Source organism: Natrix helvetica, assembly GCF_964273705.1.
Source record: "Natrix helvetica genome assembly, chromosome: 1".
Classification (NCBI taxonomy): domain Eukaryota; kingdom Metazoa; phylum Chordata; class Lepidosauria; order Squamata; family Natricidae; genus Natrix; species Natrix helvetica.
In genome coordinates, this window is record NC_138548.1 from 359,866,570 (window position 1) to 359,884,957 (window position 18,388).

General features: G+C 47.7%; 2 protein-coding genes across 3 annotated transcripts in view; both read right to left on the minus strand.

The window, feature by feature from the left end:
• LOC309398238 (uncharacterized protein) overlaps positions 1 to 18,388 on the minus strand; it is a 45,398-nt gene that overhangs the window by 18,253 nt on the left and 8,757 nt on the right. The window lies entirely within an intron of this gene.
• The window catches only part of LOC309398310 (uncharacterized protein), a 120,240-nt gene continuing 118,514 nt past the window's right edge, over positions 16,663 to 18,388 (minus strand). Inside the window, exon 3 of the mRNA XM_081965091.1 lies at positions 16,663 to 18,165. Coding sequence (XP_081821217.1) covers positions 16,844 to 18,082 — 1,239 coding nt within the window. The 5' untranslated portion in view covers positions 18,083 to 18,165 and the 3' untranslated portion in view covers positions 16,663 to 16,843. The remainder of the gene's footprint in view (positions 18,166 to 18,388) is intronic.

Below are 18,388 nucleotides of genomic sequence, written 5' to 3' on the forward strand. Positions count from 1 at the left end.
CTAAGAGAGGGACTGGCCCAAGGTCACCCATGGCGAAGAGGGAACTGGATCCCATGGCCTCAGGCTTTCTAACGCAGGGCCTTAACCACTAGGCCGTACTGGATGTCCTGGGGTTTGGTTTGGAATGGTCATTCTTAAAGATGGGGGGACATTCATGCCAGTTGGGGGGTCCTGGGAGTGGACATCCACACAGCTTCAAAGTTGTCAAGGTTGAGAAACACGGATGTTGACATACACATGCATGTACCAATATCCGTGTAGACATACATATGTGTTTGAGGATAATGAACCTTTAGGAAAATTATCCTCTGCTCCAGAAGGAGAAATGTGTGGGAACAAGGTCACCATGGTATGTGTGCAGATCAGTTTTCCTGATTGGAACACATATATGGAATTTGGGACTGGAATAAATTGAGTAGTAAATGCGGGTTGAGATGGATGCCCACTGGGAGGGCCCAAATTAGAAAGCTGTGCTTGCGAAGACAATAGCAATGCTTAGATCTTAACAGGAACTTTCAAACTGAGGAAGTTACTAGCAGCATAGGAAACACGTGGTGAAAGCGCTTAAGCAGGTATAGCTAAAAATAACCATATTAGGAGAAATGCTTCATGTAACCAATAATATATTATTTCCTTATACGCTCTTAATAAAAGGGGGTTACAGATTACGCTCTGTGCCACTCATGCATCAAGAAACCTGTGTGTTGTCTTCATTATGGGTGGTCCACTCTTTGCGGGGGGGCAAACCCGCAACTGGTGACCCCGACGTGATCTACAGAGATACGTTTCAGACCGCCCATGCCCATTGGCCGGAGAGGTGGCCGTGCACATTCGACTCGTCTGAAAAACGACAAAGTCTTTCGTGAGTATGGGCGGAAAGCTCTCCCAACAGCGAACAGCGCATTTGCAGGAGTTGGGGAGCTAACTGAATCCTCCACTAAAATTGCCTCAAATGGAGGGAAATCTCTCCCTCGTTTGACAAAAAAGGAGTTAATTGGCCTTCTGTCTTAAATTTGGAAACAGTGTCCATAAAATTTCGACATGGACAAAATTGGGGGAATATTTCCATGCGGCTCTTAGAGCCCTAGTCCAAATTTTGACTACGTGGCGCGTGGTCATGGAATGATTCATTATAAATTTGATAATCAGGTGCCTGCAGAACCAATACCTTCCCCGTACGATTCTGCAATGGCTTGCGCTCATAGTAACTGCTTTATTACAGGAAACCTCAAGAAAAGCGTTATTTTAAAAGAGAGTGTAAAAATCCAAGGAGGGGCATGTCTGTAACATCTCGCCATCTCTTTCATCAGGGATCAAAACCCTAGTACAAAATGATTTATGTGTCTCTATTTTTTCTCCCTGTCTTCCCAGAAAAGGGAGCCTGTCGTTTTAACAACAAACTTTTTTCCTTTCCTCTCACCCCCCTCTTTTTCTCTGGTGAGAAGGCAGGGGGGGGGGGGCTGTGTTCTTTTCACCATTTTTTTTTCTTTTCTCTCCCTGACGTCTCAGACTGAGAAAGGCAGGGTAAAGGGTGATATTTGATGCCTGTATCTGAAGTTTTAATTCAACTTTGCTTTGTATCTAGATTGTTTGTTTTATTTTTGAAGCTGTTTTTTTTTCTCTTTTATGTTTTTATGTTTGCGTGCACTTTGCATACTTAACAATTGGCACTAGAAAGACAAATTGATAATGATGAACTTTCTCTGAAATTGGCTTATGAAAATGCTAATAAGGATTGTCAAAAGGTTCTTCAACCTATAGCAAATCGTCCTGGGGTTACTTTAGCTGATTTCCTTCAGGCTTGTCGCATCGTGGGTACAACTGACCACAAGATGGGGGCTTTTGCTGCTGCGTTGCAACAAAATGGCGCGTTTCCTGCTTCTTCTTCCTCTGCTTCTTCTTCATCTGCTTCTTCCCGCCCTACCGGAAATTGTTTTAATTGTGGGAAACCAGGTCATTTCAAGGTTTAGTGCCGCGCCCTTGGGGGCGGTGCAAACAGGAACAATCTACAAAAAAGCTCCAAACCAAAAACTGTACCTTTCCTCTGGAACTCTATGCATCTTTGCTAGCATTTCAACAATTTTCTGATCAGCCTTTTAATTTCATTTTGGATAGTCTGTATGTCTCTCAAATTATTTCTTCTATCTATGAAGCTTACCTTTCTCCTTCTATTGAACCTACCTTGTTATCCCTTTTTCTTTCCCTACAAACTCTTATTTCAAAAAGACAACACTCCTTTCATGTTTCTCACATCAGAAGCCATCAGCCTTTTCAAAGACATTTATGAAACAATTTGATCTCTCTTCAACAGAAGCGGCTGCAATCATTCAACAATGCCCCACATGCAGTCGTCAAGCACATTCAGTGCCTATGGGAGTAAATCCTAGGGGCACTGAATCCTGACAAATCTGGCAAATGGATGTCACCCAATATGCTTCATTTGCCCCATGGAAATATCTACATGTTTCCATTGACACTTATCAATCACTGCATTCGTACCTTTGCAATGTTGGGACACCCAATTGAACTGACTCATAAACATGCCCTGAATAAATCAAAAGAGGAAAAATGCCTCGGCCTCCCAGCCATGCAAAACAAAGCTCAATCCTTGTTTATTTACTTTGAATCAATTGAATTTTTCAATTTCTAATTTGACCACTTATCAGAGGCATTTTCAACAAAAAACAAGTTTGCCTCTCGGTCTTGGTATATTTACACCAATTACCAGACAAAACATGGTTAGGACCTATTACTTTAATTACTTGGGGGTGGGGCTAGGCTGCTGTGTTTACATCTACAGGGTCCAGCCAAAGATGTCGTGCCACCAACCCCTGACTCCTATCCCAGAGATGGCAACGGCGACTCTACACCAACCCGATCCTGTCATGCCAGTCATCCAGTGACATGGGGAGATGTGAAGAATTTAACCACCAAAGCACACCCGAGAATTTGTGTGCTGCCATTTTTGTGTTTAATTGATAATAACTGTATTTTGAGCTGTCATATCACCCAGACATTCACTTGCACACCACATGAAACAAGACTTAGGGGTACAGCTTGCATACATCACACAAACTGATGCCTTTTGTTTGTCTGAAGTGTATATACGGAAAATTTGCTTTCTACATGTTCAATCCCAAAACCACATCTCACGTTGCCCCAGGGTCAGGTTTATGCTTTGTATAGACAACTGCAGGGATATCCCTCTCCTGATAATAGTTCCTTTTCTAGCCCTTTGTAAGAAGATGACTTTACAAACCATCACACTATGAACAAAACTTACTCAGTGACACTTTTTATCTCACTTTCCTGCGGAATTGTGCATCAAACGGAATAATTCTGCCACAAGGAAGCTCTCCAGCATTACAGACACTGCACAAAAATCCTTCCACTGCCTGGCACCTGCCCTGAGAAACCATGGTCTCCAACAATCCTGTGCAAACATGGAAGGGGATGGACCTCTCTGATGCCTTTAGTGGATGGTGGTCAAAATTGCCTGGTTTGCAAACTGTAGTTGTGCTTATTGGAATGATTGCTTTAGGCTGCATAATATTACCCTGTGTTTTGCCAATCTTTGTATGTACTATCTCCAATAGTTTGTCATTATTGGCTGAAAAAAGGGTAACAGCACGAGTTTATGCGTTGCTACACACTCATGGCTCCTATCAAATCCTGCCTTAGGAAGATGAGGTGTCTGCAAAAGTTCCCCTCACCTTAAACAGTGAGGATGAGAACAAGGACACCACTGAACAAGCCTCTGGCAGCATCCCCTCGCTCACTGCACCCTTCGCATTAACCAACTGAGAAGGGGACGAAGAAGAGTATCTTTAAAAAACAAAAACAGAGGAGATGTGGGAACAAGGTCACCATGGTATGTGTGCAGATCAGTTTTCCTGATTGGAACACATATATGGAATTTGGGACTGGAATAAATTGAGTAGTAAATGTGGGTTGAGATGGATGCCCACTGGGAGGGCCCAAATTAGAAAGCTGTGCTTGCGAAGACAATAGCAATGCTTAGATCTTAACAGGAACTTTCAAACTGAGGAAGTTACTAGCAGCATAGGAAACACGTGGTGAAAGCGCTTAAGCAGGTATAGCTAAAAATAACCATATTAGGAGAAATGCTTCATGTAACCAATAATATATTATTTCCTTATACGCTCTTAATAAAAGGGGGTTACAGATTACGCTCTGTGCCACTCATGCATCAAGGAACCTGTGTGTTGTCTTCATTATGGGTGGTCCACTCTTTGCGGGAAGGCAAATCCCGCAGAAATGTAAGAATTCAAATCCACATTCAAGGCCAGAAGTTGTTGAGTGTGGCTGGCAGGGCCCTTGCTCACTTTTGAAAGAAGCACCTGATGAAGGGGACACAAACCATTATCAAAGTTGTAATTAACCCTGATCTTCACCGTTTTCATTTGCCATCTAGCAGGACCCAGGAAGTGTGAATTTTCTGCAGGATTAGAGGTTGTGGTGTGTGTGTGCGTGTGTGTGTGTGTGTGTGTGTGTTTCAGGTGCCAGTTTTTTTGCTTCTCTTGATGTTGGTTTTACTTTCGTTGTGAGCCCCCTCACACCCTGCTGTGTTTCACAAGAGTAGCGGCCATACAATGAAACGGATGTCTTCCCAACAAGGCAAATCGTTCACTCTGCTGGGTGATATTGGTGGTTTCTAAATTAGGTAATAAATGCGAATCAATATGTTACAGGTGACCCTGAATTTATGGTCGTCTGCCCATCATGGACCTCCGTCATAAAGTACCTTTTTTGGGGAGGGGGCTCTGTTGTACCTTCAAAGGGTCTCAGGTTGATGTCTGCCTGTGGTGAGCCCCCATGGCTGCCTCTGCCCTCCAGCTGTGCCTGATGAGCTCTGGGCTCCTGTCCTTGCATCCCCCCCTCCCCACGACCGTTGTAATGGGTAAGGGTGGTGGGGTGGTGGTAGTTATACAGGAATGCTTGGAGCCAAGGGAGTTCACTGTCCCTCAGATACCCGGGTGTGAGTCCCTTGGTGTGAAATGGGGCCCAGGGAGGCAGTGGGGTCTGCTGATTGTATACTTGGCTCCTCGCTATGCATCAGCAGCCCTGCCCGAGCTCCTCGAGCTGATCTCAGAAACGGCAGTTGAGATCCCCAAACTTGTGGTTATGGGGGATTTCAACTTGCCGTCGATGGGGGAAGCATCCGAGGTAGCTCGGGAGTTCATGGCTTCCATGACAGCCATGGACCTGACCCAATTAATTCAGGGCCCCACACATGAAGGTGGCCACACACTGGACCTTGTTTTTGTATCTGAGCAGTGGACGAGTGATCTGGGAATAGGGGATTTAGTTATTACTCCCCTGTCATGGTCAGATCACTCATCTCTCCGGCTGGACTTCCCTGGCGCTACCCCCCACCGCAAGGAGGCGGAACCAGACTGTCCAAGTTGGTACCGCCCCAGGCACCTGATGGATCCGGATAGGTTCCAGACGGAGCTTGGGCCATTGCCTGTAGCCCTGACCCGCTCTTGGTCGGAGGACCTAGTGGCCGCCTGGAATAGGGCGGCGGCTGGGGCCTTGGACCGGGTTGCGCCTTTGCGGCCTCTCCTACGGCAGCAACCCACCCGGGCTCCTTGGTTCACCGAGGACCTGAGGGTGATGAAGCGCCATAGGAGACGCCTAGAGAGCAGGTGGAGGTCCTCACGCTCCGAATCTGATCGAACACAGGTAAGAGCCTATTTACGGACCTACCTTGTGGCATTAAGAGCGGCCAAACGCAGATACTGCGCCGCTCTTATTGCGTCCGCCGATAACCGCCCTGCCGCCCTGTTTCGGGTAACCCGCTCCCTCTTATCACAGAGGACGCGGGAAGCCCCTTTGCAGGGCAGAGCAGAGGAGTTTGGGGAATATCTGCAGGACAAAGTCGCTCAGATCCGGAGCGGATGGGCCCCCTTCAGTGGACCAGAGGAGCCGTCAACAGTGAGTCTTGTGAGACCATTCTGGGAGGAGTTTGATTCTGTTGCCCCCGAGGATTTGGACAGGTTGCGTGGACGGCTGCGACCCACCACATGTTTAAAGTCCCTTTTGGGAGAGGGGGCGGTCTAGAAGTGCGAAGAAATAATAAATAATAATAAAGGACCCGTGTCCCTCCTGGCTGGTACTGGCATCCTGGGAAGTGACACGAGGCTGGCTCCTGGGCCTGGTGAACGCCTTGTTGGGTGAGGGGTCCTTACCAACCGCCTTGAAAGAGGCGGTGGTGAGGCCCTTACTCAAGAGGCCTTCCCTTGACCCGATGGAGCTAGCTAATTATCGTCCAGTCTCCAACCTTCCCTTTCTAGCGAAGGTTGTAGAGAATGTGGTGGCACAGCAGTTTCCACGACACCTTGACGAATCCGAATATCTAGACCCACGCCAGTCCGGCTTCCGACCCGGGCACAGCACGGAGACGGCCTTGGTCGCGTTGGTCGATGATCTCTGGAGGGCCAGAGATAGGGGTTGTTCCTCTATCCTGGTCCTATTAGATCTGTCAGCGGCTTTTGATACCATCGACCATGGTATCTTATTGCGCCGGCTGGAGGGGATGGGAGTTGGAGGCACCATTCTGCGGTGGTTCCGCTCCTACCTCTCCGACCGGACGCAATGTGTGTTGGCAGGGGGGCAGAGGTCGACCCTGAGGCCACTCACTTGTGGGGTGCCACAGGGGTCGGTCCTCTCACCCCTTCTGTTCAACGCATATGTGAAGCCACTGGGGGAGATCATCCGTGGTTTTGGGGTTGAGTATCATCTGTACGCTGATGATACTCAGCTGTACATTTCCACCCCAAACCACCACAGCTGTCGAAATGATGTCCCGGTGTTTGGAAGCCGTCGGGGTCTGGATGGGGGACAACAGACTCAAGCTCAACCCCTCCAAGACTGAGTGGCTATGGTTACCGGCACCTCGGTTCAGCCAGCTGACACCATCACTGGCCATAGGGGGCGAGCAATTGCCTCCTGTGGAACGGGCGGGCAATTTGGGCGTCCTCCTAGATGCCCGGCTGTCGATGGACGACCATGTGGCAGCCGTGGCAAGGGGGGCGTTCCACCAGGTTCGCCTGGTGCGCCAATTGGGCCCCCTACTGGACCGGGATGCCCTACACACGGTCACTCATGCGCTGGTGACATCTCGTCTGGACTACTGCAATGCCCTCTACATGGGACTTCCCCTGGGACGTGCCCAAAGACTACAGCTAGTCCAGAATGCAGCCGCGCGGGCCATCACGGGGAGTACTAGGTACTCCCACATAACACCTCTCCTGCGCGAGCTGCACTGGCTGCCTGTGGTTTTTCGGGTGCGTTTCAAGGTGTTGATCACCATCTTTAAAGCGCTCCATGGCACAGGACCTAGCTACCTGCGGGATCGCATCCTGCCGCATACATCCCTGCGACCAATTCGCTCTCACAGGGAGGGACTTCTCCTGGTGCCGTCCACCAAGCAATGCCAACGGGCGGCGCCTAGGAGTAGAGCCTTCTCTGTGATGGGCCCAACTCTCTGGAATGGCCTCCCCTCCGACATCAGAACTACCACCAACTTCCGCTCCTTCCGACAAAAACTAAAGACTCACCTGTTTCGATTAGCCGGCTTGGCCCACTCATAGTTTTATTTTACCTCCTGGCAGATATTTTTAATTGGAAATTTCTGGGGTAACTATTTTAAATTTAATTCTTTGGGTATTTTTAGGGGTCGTTTTTTAAATAATGTATTTTAAATACTTTACTTGAATGTACAGTTTTTACAACCTCCTCCATTTAAGCATTTAAGTATTTAAGTATTTGAATATTTAAGTATTTGTGTATTTATGTATTCTTTTTTATGTATTCCACTGACTGTACACCGGCCCGAGTCCCTTTTGGGAGAGGGGGCGGTCTAGAAATATGAATAAAGTAAGTAAGTAAGTAAGGGCTGCCTCTCCCATTGAGCTGAGAAGGGAAGGAAGGACAGAGAATCCCACACAGGAGGGGCCACAAGTAATAAAAACCCCTTTGTGGGCAGGAGGAGCTGAAGGCTGGCAGGTGGAGATGGGGTGTGTGTGTGTGTGTTTGTGTTTCTGTGTAGGAATTAGCAGTGTGAAACAGGCACACTGGGCTCTTTTTCCTACGTTCAGTTGACCTTCTTCCCAAGGAGCCTGAAATCCATACGGAGAAAGAGCTTCCATCAGACCTGAGGGGCATCCGGGTACCAGGCGCCTCTGGGGAACCAGGTTTCCAGATCAAGGGGCTCACAGGGGGCGGGGAGATGCCAGAAGCCCCCTGAAGTAGCCAATAGGAGTCAATGGCAGATCCAACATTGGGAGCACATCAACAACTACAGTGCATGGATTGCAGAGTACGGCACCATCTGGCGGCCATATTGACTCAGTCCATGCTCTAAAAACACTCTTCTTCATTATTTTGAACAATACTTTTATTAAGGATAATATTAGCATATCAAACAAAGAAACTCAATACAAATACCGTATGTCTGTGAATATACTGTCTGTGTGTATGTGTTTGAACATACGAAAAAGCATAAAAAAAAATCCCTCCAAAAAAGATAGTAAGAAAAAGAAACTTCCCCTCCTCATCCTCAGCCAGCATATTCAACAGCAACACTTTATCCCTAAATGAACCACGAGATGCATCTTCCTTCTACCCTTCATCCCATTTTCTGCTCTCCAAATCTTCAGTTCTGCTTATTGATCAACAAAGGTCCATTAAGAATGAACTAAAGTACCTGGGTGCCTTGACTGTAACAACGTATGACCGGAAATCCATTCCCACTTGTGGTCATAAGTCAGGGACCTCCTGTACTCTGCAAACTTTACATCCTTACACACTCATAACTCTTTTGTATAATCACTCTGTTACTAATGCTGCTTTGTCAACAAAACATCCTCACACTCGCAACGCTTACACCGTTTTGCCACATTGCGTACTCTCTGATGAGATTTGAATTTGCTTCAGTAGAAAAAAAACATTCTCCCCACACCAGCAATTTTTAGGATTTCCCTTCTGCCACTGTGTGATGTTTCTGCTGAATTAGAAGATTCACCAGATTGAATTGAATTGTTCACAAATAAACAGGTTTATCTCCGGTATGAACTTTCTCGTGCATTTTGATTTACAATGAAAAGGTTTCAAACCCTCCGCACACTTGTGTGGCTACTCTCCTGTGTGACGTCTGGTGTGCATGCGAATTGCTGAAGGTTGGGCAAAACATTTCCCACACTCCAGACATTTATACGGTTTCTCTCCAGTGTGGATTCGCTGATGCATCACAAGAGAATCTTTTCGAGAAAAACATTTATCACAATCTGAGCATTTATGGGGTTTCTCTCCTGAATGGATTCGGCTGTGACTTCTAAGGGAAGATGAATGAGCAAATTCTCTCCCACAGTCCAAACATTTGTAGTTTTTTTCCCCCGTGTGAGTTTTCACATGACTTCTAAGGGCTGATGAGGTACGATAAAATCTTCCACATTCGTTGCACTGATGTGGCTTCTCCCCAGTGTGTGTTCTATGATGTCTCCAAAGATCTCCACTTTGAGTAAAACTTTTTCCACATTCCACGCATCTGTATGGCTTCTCTCCCGTATGGACCCTCTGATGGCTTCCCAGGTGTTGTTTTTGGGAAAAGCATTTCCCACACTCTACACATTTGTAGGGTTTCTCCCCTGTGTGGATTCTCTGATGAATTTGAAGCACTCCTGGGGAAATAAAACTTTTCCCACACTCCCCACATTCATAGGGTAGGTCCCCTTTGTGCCCCTTCTGGTGTGTCCGAAGTTCAGAAGAATCCACAAATCGTTTCTCACATTCTGGACATTCAAAGGGTCTCTCTCCAGTGTGGAGTCTCTGATGTCGTGCCAGGATTGATTTCGTGGAAAAACATTTCCCGCATTCGAGGCACTTTTCGTTTTTCTCCCCTCTGTGTGTTTTCTCATGACTCCGAAGAGATGAACTCTGGGTGAAACATTTTCCACACTCAAAACACTTGTAAGACTTTATTCCTGTATGAGTCTTCTCATGGGCCCAAAGACTTGCGTTCTGATGAAAGCTCTTCCCACATTCCCAACACTTGTAAGGCTTCTCCCCTGTGTGAATCCTCTCGTGGTTTCTGAGAGTGTATTTTTGACGGAAAAAAATCCCACATTCCAGACATTGATAAGATTTCTCTCCAGTGTGGATTTTCTGATGTGTAAGAAGGCTTGACTTTAGTCCAAAGCATAAGTCACATTCCTCACATTTATAGGGTTTTAGTTTTGGGGGGCTCCTGAGATCTTTGGAGTTTTTCCCAGAGTTGGATTTCTCACCCTCCAAACCTTGACTGGATCCACTACCCACATGGACCTTCCTGTGGGTCAAAAGGAGGGACCTGCGAGCAAAGGATTTTCCACACTCTGAGCATTCATGAGGTTTCTTGTGGTTTTTTGAAGTGCTTCTTGTGTCTGACGGGGGATCCAAGAGTTTCCCCCCCTCCATCCTTCCTCTTGGCTGCTGCCTTGTGCTGATTTTCTGCTGTCTGTTGATAGATGCCTTGCAAGTGAATCTTTGGTCACAATCTTTTACTCACTGTGAGATGAGGGGGGAAAAGAGGAGAAGTAAATTTCCTTTTACGAAATGTAGAGAATCACAAAAGCTTTCCCTTGGAAGGGATCATGAAGGTCTTCCAGCCCGACCCTCTGCCCAGCACATCCCCCAATGGTCCCATGATCCAAATTCTGACGCTTGGCCACTGACTCGTATTTACGACTGTTGCAGTGTCCTGGGGTCGCGTAATCCCCTTTTTGCCACCTTCTGACAAGCAAAGCCAATGGGAAAAAACAGATTCACTTAACAACCTTGGGACTAACTTAACTGCCCTGCTTCACTGAACAACTGTGGCCAGGAAGGTCACAAAATGGGGTAAAACTCACTTAACAAATGGTTCACTTAGCAACAGACATTTGGGGCTCCACTATGGTCGTAAGTCTAGGACTACCTGAATGATATGGGAAAAGTTGAATTTTTTTCTCCTTCTGTGCTGTGAAATGCTGGAGGTCTCTGAGGCTGTCCTGTTCCTGAATCTCCTCTTCCTTTTCTCCGCTCCCTCTTTCCTCCCTTCTCTCATTCACAGCTCAATTGTCTTTTCCTCCCCCTTCCTTTCCCTTCCCCCCATTTCCCTTTCCTGCTCTTTTCCGGCTTCTCTGTTTGCTCCTCAAGTGGACACCTAACATCAAAAACGTTCATCAAAAAAGCAGTACAAAGAATGTTCTTTCTGCGCCAACTCAGGAAGCTCAATCTGCCCAAAGAGCTGCTGATTCTGTTCTACAGAGGAATTATTGAGCCTGTCATCTGCAACTCCATAACTGTTTGGTTTGCTTCTGCAGCCCAACAAGAGAGACACAGACTTCAGAGGAGAATTAGAACTGCAGAAAAAACAATTGCTGCCAACCTGCCTTCCCTGGAGGACCCGTATACTGCAGGAGTCAAAAAGAGGGCTGTGAAAATATCTACAGACCCCTCGCATCCTGGACATAAATTGCACACCAAGAAAAATAGACACAAGAACAGTTTTTTCTCCAACGCCATCACTCTGCTAAACAAATAATTCCCTCAACACTGTCAAAACTATTCACAAATGCTACATTACTATTAGTCTTCTCATCGTTTCTATCACCCACCTCCTCCCACTTATGACTGCAAGACTGTATCTTCATTGCTTGCATCCTTGCCACTTATATTGATATTGTTTCCTGGTTGCTTATTTGTACCCTAGGACTCTCACTAAGTGTTGTACCTTATGATTCTTGATGAATGTATCTTGTCTTTTTATGCACACTGAGAGCATCTGCACCCAAGACAAATCCCTTGGGTGTCCAATCACATTTGGCTAATAAAGAATTCAATTTCTATTTCTAAATTCTAATTCTATTCTATTCTGAAGCTTCCTAACAAGACCAGCCTCCACTCCAAAGGACTTTCAAAGGGGTCCTGTATGAACCTCCACATCAGCACAAAACAAAACAAAACAATAATAATAGTTGGGTTTTTAAAGGTTTTCTTCCGTTTCGCCAAACAAAAACAAGCGAAAGCAAAGAACATCCGCTTTTTCTCTCCCTTTAGATTAAGAACAAAGAGAAAAGGACCTTTTCCGGGTTGGGGGATCCTGAGCTCAGTTCAAAGCAACTTAACTCCCCCCCCCTTAAAGACCCCCCCCACCCCCCAAACTGAACGGGGGAGGCGAGGAGCCTCTCCGGGGGTTTCCCTTCCACCACCCCCATAATCCTTAGGGGAAAAGCCCCGTCTTTAGGGAGCCTTCCCTCTGTTCCCAGGGACGCCCAGTCCCAGCCCTCCCATCCGGGGAGCCTCGCAGGCTCAGGGACCCTCTGGGGAAGTGGGGCCGAGGGGCCACTCCAGCTACCTTTCTCCGGGCGAGGAAAAGCCCTCCTGGCAGGAAGGGACCGCAGCGGAAGGAGCCCCAACTGTCCGATCCTCTCCGGAGGACTCCAGAGCCCATGCGGAGCAGAGAACAGACAAGGGAAGAACGCGCAGGCTCAGGCGGAGACGGGGAGGCCGGGGCGGGGCTTCTGCTTTCCCTTCGGGCTCCACCTTCTGCAAGTAACCCCGCCCCTTACTCTCAGGAATCCGAAGAGAGCTGCAGGGGACCCTGGAGGTCTTCTAGTCCAGCCCCCTCCTCAAGCAGGAGATCCTATCCCAGTGATGGCGAACCTATGGCACGCGTGCCACAAGTGGCACGCGGAGCCATTTGTCAGGGCACGCGAGGAGCTGCCCTGTAAGCTGGCCAGCGTGCATGCACGCGCTGGCCAGCTGAGTTCACCTTTTTAAAAGCTATTTTTCGCCTTCCCCAGGCTCCAGAGGCTTTATAGGAGCCTGGTGAGGGTGAAAAGAGCCTCCCCGCCCCCCCCCCCGGAGGCTTCAAGGACCGTCCGGAGGCTTCCCTGTTGCCTTCGGAGCGCTTAAAACGACCCTCTGGGGAGGGCAAAAAAAGCATGTAAAAATGGGGGGGCGTTGTGCACGCATGCACACTGGGGGATCGCGCATTGCATTATGGGTGTGGCACGCCCGCACATGACTCCCCCGCGCTCCCCCCACTTGTGGCACGCAAGCCAAAAAAGGTCCGCCATCGCTGTCCTATCCCATTCCTCACAAGGGATTCTTAAAAGCCTCCAGTGATGAAGAACCCAAAGCCTCTGAAGGCAAAGCTCCCCCTTCCTTTCCCCTCCCCCCATTTCCCTTCTCTGCTCTTTTCCGGCTTCTCTGTTTGCTCCTCAAATGGACACCTAACATGAAAAAACGTCATCAAAAAAGCAGAACAAAGAATGTTCTTTCTGCCCCAACTCAGGAAGCTCAATCTGCCCAAAGAGCTGCTGATTCTGTTCTACAGAGGAATTATTGAGCCTGTCATCTGCAACTCCATAACTGTTTGGTTTGCTTCTGCAGCCCAACAAGACAGACACAGACTTCAGAGGAGAATTAGAACTGCAGAAACAACAATTGTTGCCAACCTGCCTTCCCTGGAGGACCCGTATACTGCACCAGTCAAAAAGAGGGCTGTGAAAATATCTACAGACCCCTCGCATCCTGGACATAAATTGCACATCAAGACAAATAGACACAAGAACAGTTTTTTCTCCAACGCCATCACTCTGCTAAACAAATAATTCCCTCAACACTGTCAAACTATTCACAAATGCTACATTACTATTAGTCTTCTCATTGTTTCTATCACCCACCTCCTCCCACTTATGACTGCAAGACTGTATCTTCATTGCTTGCATCCTTGCCACTTATATTGATATTGTTTCCTGGTTGCTTATTTGTACCCTAGGACTCTCAAAACAATAATAATAGTTGGATTTTAAAAGGTTTTCTTCCGTTTTGCCAAACAAAAACAAGCGAAAGCAAAGAACATCCGCTTTTTCTCTCTCTTCAGATCAGGGGTGTCCAAACTTGGGAACTTTAAGACTTGTGGACTTCAACTCCCAGAATTCCCCAGCCAGCATGGTTGAAGTCCACAAGTCTTAAAGTTCCCAAGTTTGGACACCCCTGCTTTAGATTAAGAACAAAGAGAAAAGGACCTTTTTCGGGTTGGGGGATCCTGAGTTTAGTTCAAAGCAACTTAAATCCCCCCCCTTTAAATTCCCTCCCACCCCCCAAACTGAATGGGGGAGGCGGGGAGGCTCTCTGGGGGTTTCCCTTCCATCCCCCCATAATCCTTAGGGGAAAAGCCCCGTCTTTAGGGAGCCTTCCCTCTGTTCCCAGGGTCGCCCAGTCCCAGCCCTCCCATCCCGGGAGCCTCGCAGGCTCAGGGACCCTCTGGGGAAGTGGGGCCGAGGGGCCACTCCAGCTACCTTTCTCCGGGCGAGGAAAAGCCCTATGGCAGGAAGGGACCGCAGCGGAAGGAGCCCCAACTGTCCGATCCTCTCCGGAGGACTCCAGAGCCCATGCGGAGCAAAGAACAGCCCGGGTAAGAACGCGCAGGGTCAGGCGGAGACGGGGAGGCCGGGGTGGGGCTTCTGCTCTCCCTTCGGGCTCCTCCTTCTGCAAGTAACCACGCCCCTTACTCTCAGGAATCCGAATAGAAGGGACCCTGGAGGTCTTCTAGTCCAGCCCCCTCCTCAAGCAGGAGATCCTATCCCATTCCTCACAAGGGATTCTTAAAAGCCTCCAGTGATGAAGAACCCAAAACCTCTGAAGGCAAAGCTCTTCCACTGGTGAATTGTTCTAACTGTTAGGAAGCGTCTCTTTAACTCCAGGTCGCTTCTCTCCTTGATTACTTTCCATCCATTGTTTCTTCTCCTGCCCTCCGGGACTTTGTAGAATAGTTTCTCTCTCTCTCTCTCTCTCTCTCTCTCTCTCTCTCTCTCTCTCTCTCTCTCTCTCTCTCTCTCTCTCTCTCACACACACACACACACACACACACACACACACACTTTTCTTTGTTGGCAGCCTTTCAAATGGTTTTCTCCCCATCCATTCAGAGCTGAAGAAGCTTCTTGGATGAGAAGCAAAACGTCTTCAAAGGAAAACAAGAAAGTCCACTTGCCTCTTGAAAAAGCCCCTTTGGGACAGGCGTCTCTCTTTTTCTTCCTGGGATCTTTGGGGGAGGGGGGGGATCTTGAACCCTATTTAATCAGAGCTGGGAGGGACCTTGGAGGTCTTCTAGTCCAACCCTCTACTCAAGCAGGAGACCTTCTACAATTTTAGACACCTGGCAGTCCAGTATCTTCTTGAAAGCTTCCAGTGACACAGCATGAAGGGATGGATGAATAACAGAGTTGGAAAGGGACCTTGGAGGTCTTCTAGTCCAACCCCCAATGGTGTAGGAAATCCTATATCAGGGGTCTGCAACAGAGGTCGGTTGCAGATCCTGGGGCTATAGGTTTGCTTGCGCTTGTATGCATGCTTGCACACTCATGCACAAGTGTCTGGGCAGGTGGGCAGAGCCTCCCGCCACCACCATGACTGGTTCGCCCCATCCAGGGGCAACCCACATCTGGTCTGCTCCAGAGGGCCCACCTGCCCGCCCTCCTTACCTGTCTTTAAACTCTTTGGCGCTTAGCCTGCGCGACGCTCTGCCGAGCAGCTGGAGCATTGCGGAGGCGTCGCTGGACGGTAAGACACATATACGCAATGCACACGTGCACTGCACGCATTCGTGTGGAGGACTCCGGGCCCCTTTGCAACCGTACCAGTTGCAACGGGATCCGGAACCCACAACTGAAATAAGTCAAGGCAGTGAACATATCCCACCCGCCTTCCTTCCCATCTCTGGAGGGACCTGAAAATGGCTCTCCATCGACGGTCACCATCCGACCTGACTGAGCTGGAGAGGATTTGCAAGGAAGGAGGGCAGAAAATCCCACGATCCAGATGTGCAAAGTTCATACCCAAAAAACACTGGAGGCTGTAACTGCGGTCAAAGGTGCTTCAACAAAGGAACTGAGTGAAGGGTCTGAATACTTATGCCAATGTCCTATTTCGGTTTTTTTCTTTTTTAATACATTTGCAGACATTGCTAAATTTCTGTTTTCATTTCTCATTATGTGGCACTGAGTGCAGATTAATGAGGGGAAAAGTGAATTTAAATAACTGCACAATCAGGGGGCAGCGTAAGAAAATGGGCAAAAGTCAAGGGGGCCTGAATGTCCTAAGTGAGATGGGGTCCCATTAATCCCGAGCGTCTCAGGCACATTTGGTCAGCCACCCATCATCTGCCCTTAAGAGCAGGGGGTCCATCCGAATCACCAAGAGATTTTTCCTAAAGTTAATGGCAAATCTCCTCCTTTTCATTCAGCCCTAAAGTCGAGGGAGGAGGGAGCCAAAAGAACCAAGATGGCGGCTGTTTTAAAGGGACACACACATAAAGCTAGAAAGCAGCAGGACTTTGACTGCAGAGCGTGGCACCATCTGACTGCCATCTTGACTCTTTTGACCGTCCAATCCATGCTCTAAAAAACACTCGTTATTTTGAATAATAATTTTATTAATAAATTATATGCGCTGATCAAGGACCTTCAATATAGCTGTGTACTAGTATGATTGTGAATGTACTGTATGTATGTGTGTGAACATATGAAAAAACATTGTGAAAAAAGAAAAAAATCACTCCTAAAAAGATAGTAGGAAAAATACATTTTTCCTCTTCATCCTCAGCCAGCATTGTTCAGGACTAAACAGGTTTTTCTCTGCTATGGATTTTCTGATGGAGGCTTAACTTTGATTTGCAATGAAATGGTTTCTCACACTCTGCACACTTGTAAGGCCACTCTCCTGTGTGATGCCTGGTGTGCTTGCGCAGTGCTGAAGGTCGGGCAAAACATTTCCCACACTCCAGACATTTCTATGGTTTCTCTCCAGTGTGGATTCGCTGATGCTTCACAAGAGAATCTTTCCGAGAAAAACATTTATCGCACTCTGAGCATTTATGGGGCTTTTCTCCTGTATGGATTTGGCTGTGACTTATTGAGATGAATGAGCAAATTCTCTCCCACAGTCCAAACATTTGTAGTTTTTTTTCCCCTGTGTGAGTTTTCACATGACGTCTAAGGGCTGATGAGGTACGATAAAATCTTCCACATTCGTTGCACTGATATGGCTTCTCCCCTGTGTGGGTTTTATGGTGTCTCCAAAGGGCTCCATTTTGAGCAAAAGATTTCCCACATTTTATGCATCTGTGGGGCTTCTCTCCTGTGTGGACCCTCTGATGGCTTCCAAGGTCTTGTTTTCGGGAGAAGCATTTCCCACACTCACCACATTTGTAGGCTGTCTCCCCTGTGTGGATTCTCTCATGAATCTGAAACTCTCCTGTCAAAAAAAAACTCTTCCCACACTCCCCACATTCATAGGGTTTCTCCCCTTTGTGCCTCATCTGGTGTCTCTGAAGTTCATAAGAACACACAAATCTTTTCTCACATTCTGGGCATTCATAGGGTCTCTCTCCAGTGTGACGTTTCTGATGTCCCACCAGGCTTGACTTCCAGGTCAAACACTTCCCACATTCAAGGCCCTTTTCGTTTTTCTCCCCTCCGTGTGTTTTCTGATGAGTCCGAAGTCCTGAACTCCAGGTGAAACATTTTCCACACTCAAAGCATTTGTATGGTTTGATTTCTGCATGAGTCTTCTCGTGGGACCAAAGATGTGCTTTCTGAGAAAAGCTCTTGCCACATTCCCAACACTTGTAAGGCTTCTCCCCTGTGTGGATTTTCTCGTGGTCTCTGAGAGTGTCTTTTTCATGGAAACGTTTCCCACATTCCAGACACTGATAAGGTTTCTCTCCAGTGTGGATTCTCTGATGTCTAAGGTGGCTTGACTTTTGACTAAAGCATAAGTCACATTCCTCACATTTATAGGGGTTTAGCCTTGGGGGGATTCTGAAATCTTTGGAGTTTTTACTAGAGAAAGATTTCTTGCCCTCCAAACCTTGACTGGATCCACTTCCCACATGGACCTTCCTGTGGGTCAAAAGGAGGGACTGGAGAGCAAAGGATTCCCCACACTCTAAGCATTCATGGGATTCTTTGTCCTTTTGTGGAGAGCTGCTTGTGTCTGGTGAGGGGTCAAAGAGTTTCCAAGGCTCCATGCTTCCTCTTGGTTGCTGTCTTGGGCTGATTTTCTACCCTCTGTTGTCTTCAAGGTAAATCTTTGGTCACAATCTTTTATCCGCTGTTGGAAGGAAAAAAGAAACAGAGGAGAGTATTTCCTTTTCAGAAATGTAGAGAGTCACAAAATCTCTAGGAGGAAAACGCTTACGTTGTTGTGGTCGTTAAGTGATTTTTGAAAGGTTGCTAAGTGAAGGCAGACTCAGGAAAGAAGTGGAGGGGTGCCTGAAGGGGGGGGGGGAGACCCTGGAAGTCCAGCACAGGCCACACATGGAGTAGGAGAGCTG